This window comes from Stegodyphus dumicola, chromosome 2 (genome assembly GCF_044657685.1).
Source record: "Stegodyphus dumicola isolate Sdum_Otavi_A_Nest chromosome 2, ASM4465768v1".
NCBI lineage: Eukaryota > Metazoa > Arthropoda > Arachnida > Araneae > Eresidae > Stegodyphus > Stegodyphus dumicola.
In genome coordinates, this window is record NC_140769.1 from 163,979,892 (window position 1) to 163,992,841 (window position 12,950).

The 12,950-nt window shown below is 29.7% G+C and overlaps 1 protein-coding gene across 1 annotated transcript in view; it reads left to right on the plus strand.

The window, feature by feature from the left end:
- Positions 1–12,950, plus strand: part of LOC118186113 (ribosome biogenesis protein bop1) — a 98,342-nt gene that overhangs the window by 74,963 nt on the left and 10,429 nt on the right. The window contains exons 12-14 of the mRNA XM_035356138.2: positions 5,188–5,320; positions 6,985–7,088; positions 12,484–12,665. Coding sequence (XP_035212029.2) covers positions 5,188–5,320; positions 6,985–7,088; positions 12,484–12,665 — 419 coding nt within the window. The remainder of the gene's footprint in view (positions 1–5,187; positions 5,321–6,984; positions 7,089–12,483; positions 12,666–12,950) is intronic.

A 12,950-nucleotide genomic window follows, 5' to 3' on the forward strand; every position in this document is an offset into this window, starting at 1 on the left:
AATTCAGCAGGGTTGTCATTATTCTTCTACCAACAAAGTCTTCCAAATTCTAATTGGAAGAACATCCATTTGTAGCAAGATAGGGAGAATGGCATAATTCCTTATTTTTTCCCACTTACAGCGTGAAAGACAAGAAGCACGAGACTCTGTCGGCCTAATACATGTGTTCACGAATTATCGTCTATCATGTTTCCATACATTCCGTTTTTCTGAGGAGAATATACGAAAAATTTTCTATGCTCTCTCACGGATACGAACCGCAGACCTTCCGACTGCTAGTCCGATCTACTATCATTTGCATCACAATAGCCCTCAAAAAAGAATGAGATACTTTCTTATAATATATACGGATATGCAAACTGATGATTCTAAAATTTTATTATCATAAGACTGGAAAAAATTAAGAATTTAATTCATTTTTATACATTTTAAAAGAAATTCAATTTTTCAGAAAGTTAAGATAAAATATTTATTAGAATGCCAAATTTAAGCATTTCAATTATTTATATAATAAAGGATAAACTTTACATTTATAAAGAAGACTTGTTAATAATATCCCTATGAATTTAGAAAGAAATTTATTTCAAGTGATATGTTTAGCTTAAAAGTAACGGGAGCAAAACTGTGCTTAAACAAAAGCCACACATATCGTAATTATCTCCTTTAAATTAATGATATCTATACCGCTGACAAATTGTTACTTGACATGCCTAATACAATATTTACGCATAATTGATCCTTTCTAGACTAATACAAGCATAGCATATTTCTATGGAATGATTTTCTATATTTAATTTAAGTTTCACATACTTTCATATTTAGGGAATTAATTACATAGCACTGAAGATTACTCAGTGTAACATAAAAGATATGCTATCTGATTTATGTTTAAAATGACACACATACTCCAGAAACCTGACACATTTCAAAATTTAAGATAAATTAAAATTAATGGAATATTTCGTCAGAAAGCAGTTTTTTAAATTTTGGTAAATTTCGTGCGATTTTGACATAAATTAGCCTGATCAACAAAAATGCAGTGCTCATGAGGCCCATTAGAACACAAGTGATTAAGGTCATTGAACCACAGTAGTTAAATATGGCTCCGAATACTGATGAACGAGCTAACTGTACGGATCTTTTCGTGATTTTCCCTCCATGTGTAACATTAATACAAGTAATTTACCCTTATAAAGTACTCCCCTAAAATATTCTTTTCTTAAAATAGATAATCCTCGTTTGTTTTGAGCTAAATGAAAGAAACATAAACAAAATTCGGATGCATGCAATTCCCTGATGCATGAAACGAACGCGAACCAGTTTGCTATAAATCCTGCCTGAAGGCATTTTATCTTTCAGGTTGAGAGGCTTTGTCTGATTTGCCTTTATTCATTGAAATCAAACAACAGTAAACAATGTCCCCTAATAACGACAAAAACCTAACATCGGGGAAGGAAAGAGGTGATAAACAGTTCTTAAGCGAAAGGCTCTTTGTAAGTGTAAAGGTCCTACATGCAGCAGCCGAATACTGGTAGTTCAACCGGTATTCGATCCCAGGCGAAAATACTGAGCACATGATTTGTTTTCGTGGTTTTCCACCTGTGGAATGCGAATACGAGTCAGTTTTCCTACAAAAATCCTTCACGAAAGCATTCCGCATCTTATGCAAATAGCCCTCATCTACTCTGTCATATTCTAATAGCATAACCTTTTCTACTAGACAGAAGAATCTCTTTTTTTAATGTATGACTCCTAATGGTGTCAAAAACTGCAGTTTTTTTTTCCCCCTCTTCAATGCAAAAAATACACATCGATCAATCGATGTTACTTTACATAAAATCTACGTGAATTCGTATTTTTTCCACTATTTATTTATGTGTTGGAGAGTTTTCATATCCGTAAACTGCAACTTGACTCAGACAATAAGCTTCTCTCTATTATAAGCTCAGAATGTTTCATATTAACTTTCTCTGGAACGTTCAAAATTTAATATTTCGTGAATGTGATGGAAAGAAGTCTGCATGTAACATTAAACATGCTGCATATAACATTAAAACATAGTCTTTAGTTTCTAGAAGTTTACTGTCACTAATTTTTCAAACAGAAGTATCGTTTATAATGTACATTAAAGTTGTATATTATTTTATAGTAGCAGGGAAAGAAACTAGAAAATCATTTCATTCAAATTTATACAGCAACTGACTCTGAAATATTTAAACGATGGCATTAAGATTGCTTGCTTATTAAAAGTTGTTAATAATATAACATTTTATTTTGTAATAAAAAAGGTTGCTTTAAACTGAATAATTATAACATTATAGAATATTAAATTTTTAGTTAAAATTTTAAGTTTATGAATTAAAACTGTGATAATTCACTAAATTTTCATAGACAAATACCTCAGCAATCCTTGTGAAAGTTAAAACACAGTTCTAATTTAGAACTTAAAAATTTATGCACACTATTGTCTAACTATACTAAGGTAGTATTAATAAATTTGACATTTAAAAATTTAAAGGTAGTATTAATAAATTTGACATTTGTGAAATTTTTAACAATTATTCAACCTGAATGACAATAGTGTGCATTTCTTTTGAAGCAATTAGGCATGAATCAAAGACTGAACGATTTTAAGATGATGCTTTCTTATTAATAACCAATAAATAAAAAAAATGCACATAATTTGACGTAATTGACATCCAACTTGGTAAAAAATATTTCCTTCTTATAACAAAAATTTTGAGGATACAATATTACTAATCGTGAAAGAAATGGGATATGTTTATATTTCTTGATAAATTAAATAGAACAATAGTAATAAGTATAATAATTTTAGTTGTAACAGAAATAAGTGCCTTTATTTTATTTTTGATCCAACTTAGTAATACGAGTACTTTACACAACCAATCAGTTCGCAGGAAACATTTTTTAATATATAGTTTAATTTCCACAAAAGTCTCTACAGAATTTAATTTCAAATATTTAATGGAACTATAATCGTATAATAGACTTCTGTATTAATAAATGTGGTTATAAGAAGCATAAAATGAAAATTAAATATTATTGTAGGGTTTCTATAGAAACATTTATTGCTTTATATTGTAATATCTAGATTTATAGGAAAGGTCGAAAGGTCTTGCTGAAACGTCATAGAAACTCTAATCCTTAATTTTTGCTTCATACAAACACCTCAGTCATAGAATAAGTCAGGGACACGGGCTATCGGTTTTACAGAAGACAAGTTGAAGGCTTTATGGTTCATCCCTGCCCCAAATAACCTGAGGGGAAAATTAGGAGGATCTAAGCTTTGAGTACGCTTCAGTTTTACAACTCTCTCTTCTTGAATGCTTAACAGACGGAAAACGAATAGGGGGAAGAAATGTTTTTGCTCTAGGCAAAACCATTTTGAGACACCCTGAGTCTTGGAGGCAAGCCCGTTTTGAGGACAAAAGTGAAAACTTTTGTGAGACATTTTGGTCTGTTTTTGCCGTCAAAGTGAAAACCGGCAATGGGTTAACCTTTCCTTTTTTTTTTTTTTAAATTCATTTATATATATATATAGATCAGTCATGCTTTAAAATGTTTTTACCTTATATGTTTAGAAGTTTTAGGATGTTTTAGGTATAAAAAATTTAAACGGTATAAGAAGTGTTGTGAAGCACCATTTTATAATTTCTGTGTAGCAGAAATAGAGCCACAGATTAAATAAATTAAATGTAAAAAGTGATTATGTGCACTCTCTGTAGCTTTAATCTGCCTGCTTTAACAAAATTTCATGCATATTTCATAGAGATTTTAAAGTGTTTTGGAAATTTCAGTTGTGAAAGCTTATGTCATAATGGAATATTCTTTTTTTCAAAGCAGTTAATGCAAAGGTAGTCCTCAATTAAAATAACTATATAAGTTTTCATTTCTTACAACCATTCTATTTACTTATATGTCAAAAAAATGATCATGAAGATATGTGCAGTTACATTGAAATAATAGCAATAGTTTAACTCCTTCGCGCCGACTGTCACGTCTATGTGCCAGCAACGAACACACTCACTTCCCGGCCGACACGCAGGCGTGCCAGAGCATTTTCCCGTTCAGCCCCGACTGTCACGTATTTGTGCCAGTGTCCTGGAACGTTTTAAAAACTATAATTTCTGCCACAAGATGGCACTGTATGTCCATATGGTTTCAGATACATGTACATTAGACCTTCTACTCGAAATGAGAGAAGCATGACTCACATACACGTGTTTTTGATTATATAAACAAAAGGGGCGATAAATCTTTCCGAATGGCGTGCTTTATGACATCTGTTTAAATTCGCACGTGGTAGTTGTTTAATGTAAGTAGAGAAGTTTTATTTTTTATAAAGCGTATTTCAGTTTGCAGTTCAGTATTTAGAAAATAATTAGATCTTGTTAGACGTGAATTCTTTCTGTTTTTACTGTTGCAGTGTCGAAGCGTCGAAAATGTTTAACAGAGCATGAAATAGCAGAAGTGATGCAAAATATTTCAGATATTGATTCTGAAACAATTCTGATAGTAGTGATAGTCATACTATGTAACGTAGTATTACTAGGATACTACGTTACATAGTATCACTATCACATTTTCCAAAACTTTGTTCAGAAGAGACTGATAAGAAAATGAGATGACGATGCTTCGTTTGTTCACATTCCCGGAAAAATCCTCCAAAACAGCAAATGAGTTATTATGAGTGCAAGGAATGTAACGTAGGACTGTGTGTAGATCCCTATTTTCAAATTTTTCATACGAAAAGAGAATTTTAAGTAATATATTTAGTTTTCAGATGTATAATATTCAAAGTCATAAAATGGTGAGTAATGAAAATAAAATGTGTAAAATATGCATTTAAACAAGAAATAAGGTAATTAAAGTATATATATATATAAATATCTATAAAGCATAAGCCGTTTAAATACTCTATCGAGCATTATTAAACAATGCGTTGATACTTCGGAAATTTCATGGATTTAGGCTTAATAGCAAAAAAGCCCTGGCCCTGGACAGATGCTCACGTAAGACACTGCCGGCCTCCTCTATAAGCACGCGTTTGCGCTACCCGGCGCGAAGGGGTTAAGGATAGTTACATTCTTTTATTTCTAGTTCTTGGATTATTTTTGTGTCACTATTTATTTTTAATGACATAAGTATGATATCTCTATTATATAGGTTCTGATGATAATACTATTAAAGTATGGGAAGTATTAACTGGAAGGTGCTTATCAACAATAAATGTTGGTGGTCCAGTTAAAAGCTTAGATTGGTGTCCTAATCCAGCCCTATCATTAATCCTTGTTGCTGTGTAAGTTTTGTAAATTATGTATTTTAAAAATTAATGGCTGTAGTGTAAATTTTATAAATTATAGTGTAACATATATATTAAATTTCTTCAATGTGTAATTTTTTGTGGAAACGTGAAATAAATGTTTCTGCTAGGATCAGACTGAAATGACTTTTTAAGTCTTTCTGCTATTTCCGTTTTATTTGAATCTAAAACATCTGAATTCGTATTCTACACAGCGCTGTATTTCATGCTTCTGAACTTTTATATGCTGTTTTATTTTCTTTTTGAGGATTATTTTCACTTTTATTTTTATATGCTTCCCCCCCCCCCCGAGATGCAATAAGGCATGTTATCTTTTCATTCCATTTTTATTTTATTTATTTATTTATAAATACAATAAGGCTTCTTTCTGCACTTTTCAGGCCAAATATTTTCTTATGCCAACTAGTATTTCTGTAAAGTGGACTGGTTTTTACATTATCCGCATGAGGAGATTCTAAGCAGACTAATTACTTTTCTGACTCCTGAAAAAAATAAATCTTCTACTGCTTTTACTCTCAGTGCTGTGAATCTAATCAGCTATATATTTGGGAGATGATCTAGGAAATTCTTAGTATTCTTCCCTGAAGTTAATGCTGATCTCATAGATGCACAATTGTCATGTCTTTCAAAAGAAAAAACTCATGAAAGATTGTCAGAACAATGAGAACTTTGAATTCTTGATTTCTTGTTCCTGAAATAACAGCTGGAATTGATGTATCAGGTCTTCTTGGGGTAGTTTAAATTATCCAGTTTTTATTGACTGAGACAAATCAGGAATGTTTAAGGTCATAATAATAAATTTAGTCATTATCAGCTAACCTTATTTACATTTGTTAAATTACCTAGTACCTTGCCAATTTCTAGCAGTAAGTTTATTTAAGAATTTCTCTTTGGGTTACAGCATTTTTTATTAAGGTGGAAAGATTAATCTTATATTAAAAAAAGGCAAAGATAGAAAAAAAAAATATGTGTGGCATGGATGCACTCACTTGATCAATGTTTATTAATTTTAACAATATTTGTACAAACACATACACAGAAGTTTTTGATAAGTTTCATGATTTTGTTAACTGCTCATTGTTGCACTGAGTTATGTCATAAAATAAAACAATAAATAATTTATCCAACTTCATCTAATCTTTATTTAATTTTGTTTAATCTTATCACCAAGTCCCAAAAATGTGTATCTAAAATTGGATTTATTCTTTACTTTTTAATTCTGCCATTCTCATTCCCATATAATTCATACCATATCGAGTTTCATGTGTTTATTTATTAGAGAATCAAGGGCTTATTTATATCTTATGAGGTATATATCAGAAATCTATATCTCCTGTATTATTATATAGTAATTGTATGAATTTGTTTCTGTTTGTTAAATTAATTAGAAGAACCATGAGTATATATCAGAAATTAATATCCCCTCCTTAAAAGCTAAAATGGACAAATTTTTATTTAATGACTTGTTGATGCTTTTAATGTTAGATGTTATATTGCATTTGAAATCATTTAAATCTGTATATAAACATTCAGAGTGTTAAATTTGTTATTGAGTTTTATGATTTCTTTTAAAAATAGTTTTATTTTTTATTGATTTTGTACAAAATTTCTTGTACTTATTTTAAATTTTTTATTTGTAGTAATGAGAAATTATACATTGTTAATCCTAAAGTGGGTGACAAAGTTATAATTAGTAATACTGATGCACTTCTAACTACAGCTCCTGAAAATCCAGAAGTTAAAGGTGAATACTATTTTATGAATAATGGCTTAATTATTAATAATGTTTTCTAAAGTAAATTTAATATCTATTAATTAAAATACCTTTAAATAAATTTTAATTAGATTTATATTTATTCAAATCATTAATATTTTGTAATACTTGTATTTTTAATCTCATTTTAATGATTATATGCTTTCTCTGTAAATGGTGTTCTTGCAAGTGAGCGTAGCATCATTTTCAATACTATGGACAGAATATGTAAATTATTTATTTCTTTATTATTTATATCTATCTAAAATTGAAATATATTTTTAAGGGGCTGCAGTACACTTTCAGCTTTTTGACCTTTTTTCAAATACATAACAAAGATGATAGATATATTTTAACAAAGAATCACACAGAGAATATAAATGACAGTTTATTTATTGGCAGTTGTTATTCAGCTGCCTTTTTACTTCCTTGTATGAAGTAAAGGAAGTATTGTAATCACTAAAAATTGCGGAAACCATATTCCAACGAAAATATCCACTTTGATCGCTATTGAATGCAATTTAGCGATGTTTTTGCATAACATCTATATGTAAGGACAGAATAAAGGACTCTTTTTCTCCAAATGAATTATAAAACTGATTTAAAATGGATTCAGAAGAGATTTTTCCCGTGGTGTTGTATGTATCTTGTATAATTAAAAACAAGTATCCTCAGAATGTTTGAAATTTTGTATATTGGACTGTTATGACATTTAGTTAAGCACCTCTCTTTTTTGCTTGTAATCAGCCTCACCAAAAGTATATAAATATATATACACAATCTTAGCTTAGTGAGCTCAGTTTTTTTTTTTTTTATTTATTTTTTTTTATTATTCTTATATGTTGGTAAATTGTGCGTTTTTTGCTTTAAAATGGTTGAATTATGCTGTTCTTATCTTCCGCTTAAAGTTTTTATTCCTTTAGTTAATCTGCATGCAATAGTTGTAGAATTATCAGCAATTAGCAATTATTTCTATGTATTTTAATAAACGTCTTGAGTTAATAAATATACACATCAATGTTGTAAAACTGTGAGACAGAAATATGAGAAAGTTACCACCAAAGGTTTCACAAGGCCCACATATGATAACATATGCATTTATTGAGTATTTCTTCTATTAAAGTACTTTACAGCAGCAGTTCTCAACCTTTTAACTAACGTGTACTATCTAAACAAAAATTGGAAAAGTCTAGTACCACCACTACATTTTACAATGATTATTTTTTTCAATTTCTCAATAGAAATATTAAAAAAAATATATTTTGCCATCTGCGAAACCTGTTGGCTACTTGTATCAAATATACACACATAAAAAATATTAGATTAAAAATTGGTTACCATTCTAATTATTAAAATATAAGTTGTAATACTTTAATTCTAAAATTGAGTGTGAAATTTTTGCATCTTTAAGAGACATTAGTTTCTGTATATTTGATCTTATTTCACTTAATTACACAAAATTAAAACTTAATCACACAAAATTAAAAGTGGATCCTAATTTATGGTTAAACCATAAATTGTTCATACAAATAGGTTGTGCAAAAAGGTAATAAAAAAATAATAGCTTTATTTGAAATGCCTTTAAATTTTTTTTTCTGGTTCTGCCAAAAGTTAATAATCTTATTTTGAAAATCTTTAGTTACGAGCACAGGAAATTTCTGTTAATTGTTCTTTTTCTTCATGAGATAAAATTTCAGTTACATTTGAACAAAATGGATTTCTAATCCAATTTTCTTTTTCATAATCCTCGGGATAATACATGCTGAAATTATTTATCAATGAAAAGCAACGATTTTTAATGTCAGATACTAATTCTTCTTTTATTTTCAAATTATATTTGGTTAGAAAACTTTCTAAAAGTGATAAAAAAAAACTTAAAATATTATTATACAATTATTTGATTATTAGCTCGAGTTTTTTTACCATTGCATTTATTTTATCTCTAATGGTAAACAAATTATCCTTGTAATCCTTAATTCATTTAACATTCCCAAAATGTCAGCTAAATATTCTAAATGTGCCAACCATAATTCACTAAATAAACATTTTTGCAATTCAAATTTTGAATCACGGGGAAATTTGAATTTCTGATCAAAGTATAAAAAAACTTTTAATATAAACTTTGCCTCTGATTTAAAACTTTGCCTCCGGATAACTACCTTATTTCGGAATGTAACAAAAGCATTTCATGTTCACTGCCCATCTGTTGGCATAAAATCGTAAACATTCTTAAATTTCAAGCTCAGTTTTTAATAAAATTGGCAATTTTCACAGCTTGATTCAAAACAATTTTCAGGCTTTTGGGAATTGTTTTGGCTACTAAAACCTCATGATGAGTGGAGCAGTGAGTAAATTTAGTTTCAGGTGCGACATTCTTTATTTGAGAAATAACACTGGAACGTTTTCTTGTTAAAACCAGAGCTCCATCACTGCATGCAGCAATGTACGTATTTCAAGGAGTATCATTTTCAGACATAAAATTGTCAATTACTTTGAAAATTTCATTTGCAGTTGCTCTGTCATGAAGAGATTGACAAATATTTTACACACACAAAATTCACAAAAACTCTTTGGCAATTCGTTTATCTTCTTCAAAACGTATGTACTAATAATTGAACAAAGTTCGTTATATCTTACTTTCATCCAACTGCAATGAAAAATACTCATTGTATTTTATTTTTTCAGTATGTGTCTGTTTTATGGAATTTACCATTTTATGAATTTGTCAACTTACTAATCATTTGATAATGGAATATTTTTAAGCTCATTAGCCGCTTTTTCATTGAATAATTTAAAAATATCATTAGCTTTACTATTTTTGAACTGCAATATGTTTTTTTTAGAAACATTATTTCCTCTTAAAATATTCTTCAGATTTATCCTATAAATTGGCATGCTTAGATTCAAGATGTCTTTTAAGACACAATGGTTTCGCACTTTGATTGGATAAGGTTCACCACAAACAACACAATGAGATTGAGGGGCCATTTCATTTCCAAGTAAACCTAAATGATAAATAACTTTCAATATATTTTTTATAAACAATTTTTCTTTTCAATAATCTTAATGCTACTTTTGTTTTATTATTTTTTCACAAATATTTAAATGCACAATATATTAGGAGTTCTGCAAAAACAGATGGTGATATTCTGAAATTGCATAGAAAGATAAGGAGTACAAAGTAACAAGAAGACAAAATATGTGCTGTTAGAGACAACAAATTGCTGTAAAAAAAAAATTATTCTAATTGAAAACAAAGCAATATGATCCTGTAAATGGTGGATACATAAAGTGTAGACATCCTAATAAATCAACTAACTAAAAGAATTAATTAGATATTGTTATCTTTTTATAGGTGTGGTGTATTTAATTATGGCAAAGCACACTAGGGCTATCTGCCTAAGGGGGGATGCCGTCATGGAGGACTTTCTAAGGGAAACTGGCTCGTATACACGTTACACATGGGGAAAACCACGAAAACACCCATGCAGCCAGCCCGTTCGCGGGATTCGAACCTTGGACCGAACTACCAGTGTTCAGCGACTTTACCGCTCGGCCGCTGGTGGGCTATCTTTTTATAGGAACTTATTTCTTATTAAATACAACATCCATTTCTGTTACTTCTTTTAGAAACACTATTTATGACAAATTTTGTTTTGTCTATGGCTCAAAGAATATTTGCGAAAAAAAAAATGGATTATTTTGCTAAAGTCTGTGAGCAGCTATTGACCCTAAAGCTGAGATGGCATAAGTTTACAAGTGTTAGAGAAAACACGTAAACAGGATGTTGGGATATTTAGTTTTTGAATTTAATAGTTAAAAAAACATTGTTTCTTTGTGTACCACCTTGCGTACCACTGGTTGAAAATCACTGCTTTGGAGCATTTTGGGGGTGTTCAGAGCATTTTCAGGCATATTCTGGTAATCAAATTGAAAAATAAATTTACCATTGAAATAATACTGGCTCAACCCCTACAAACTCATTTTTACTAAACAGGCATGTCCTATCCACAAAAAACTGATTATGTAATCTGTTAGTCCTATCCATCATGGTAGCTTTTTTCACAAGGTATGAGTATCACTTCTAAGAATTTTTTGTTCCATTATTTCTTAGCTCTTTATAAAAAAAAATTATTATTATTATTATTATTATTATTATTATTATTATTATTTGCATATCGAGTTTCATAGGATTACATGGAGAAGGGAAAAAGCTATTTCAAAGACAGATAAATTCGTGGAATTACATACTTATAGCTGTGTGCAATATGTTTTCAACAGTGCTGGTTCATTTGGCAAAACTTTGCCATATCTTTTCAGGCAGGAATTTTTTCCTGGAAAGTAAACAGAAAATCATTATTTGCAGTCTAGATAGGAAAGTAATTCTGTATTTTGTAGATGTCCGAAATGATTCTAAACCGTGACTCTTATGCAAGATTGTAATTGAGTTTGGAGAAAATGTGTTGGAATTTTTTTTAAAACTATGTAAATAAAAGCTGCAGGGGAAGCAGCATATGGGACTGTTATGCAGCATATGGAACTGTTAAGATAAGCACAAATGAGCGGGTCAAGCTTACTTTTTATAAAATTGCTCTAACAGTCCGCAAAAAATAATAAGCCGGATCCAATTCAAAGATTAAGGAACAACGCAATCTGCAACATTAACTGAAATAGATAATTAGATCATTTTAGCTTAGCTTATACCATCCGTTATACATTAAACGCGCATGCGTAAACGTATTATGCCCATGCGTAAAGATATTACGCGCATGCGTCAAGGCATTGATTAAACTATTGATGCTGATCTGGAACCAAATTTAGCTGGTAAGATATTTTTATTTAATTTGAACTTGAAAAAAATAAACCACTCAGCAATATGTGAGTTGTTTGAAAAATTACTAAATATTTTATGGCTTAATTACGTATAAAAACAGTGATGTGTTGCTCTTTTTAAGAGTTGCTGCACTATACATGGGTAAAGCAGGAAAATCAATAAAGGGATTTTATCCCAAGCTAGTGTATGTTACTTGTCTTGCTCATTGTTACATTGTTTGGTGAAGAAATCCATGCAAATTAGCCTGATATTAACAAGCTTATATCTTATGTAAAGAAAATCTTCTTTAAAGCAGCATATTGCATGGTATTTGAAATCCAATGCTCTTAATCTAATTTTGCCATGGTAGTGTGCTTAATATGTTGGGGATCATAGCTTAATGTATGAAGACTTACAGCATAGCGCTATAAGTTTTAATAAAGATTACTGTGTCTTTTCCTTATATATGTCTTATGTATACTTAAAGGTTTATTTTTTAGAAATGAATGTGTTACTTCAGTATTTAATGAATTTTGCAGTTTTGAAGCACTTTACTTTTTTCCCCGCTTTTAGATGCTTTGTGGTCATTACCAACTGAAGAACAAAAAGCCTCTGGAATAAGATTAATTATAACTCATACAAAAGAAATTAAAAAAACCATGTGGCATGCTAAAGGAGATTATTTTGCTGCCTTAACAACAGATATTGGATGCAAATCTATCATCATACATCAGCTGTCAAAATTTAGATCACAGGTGATTTTTTTTATTTTTTTAAAATGTTATTCTCTTTCTTTCCACCCCCTCCTCTTTTTTTTTTTTTTTTTTTTTTTTTGAGATATTTGAAAAGGCTTCTTTAGATTGAAAATAGTTTTGAATTATTATATTTCTTATTTTTGTACTGGATATTAATTATTAGTCTCTCTTAATTATTTATCCAGTTGCAAGGAAAACTATTTACTTGAAAATATTTCTTGTTAAATCTTTGATAAGGAAAATTCTGGTCTAATAATGCAGCTAATTTCAAGTTTTTAATGGAAA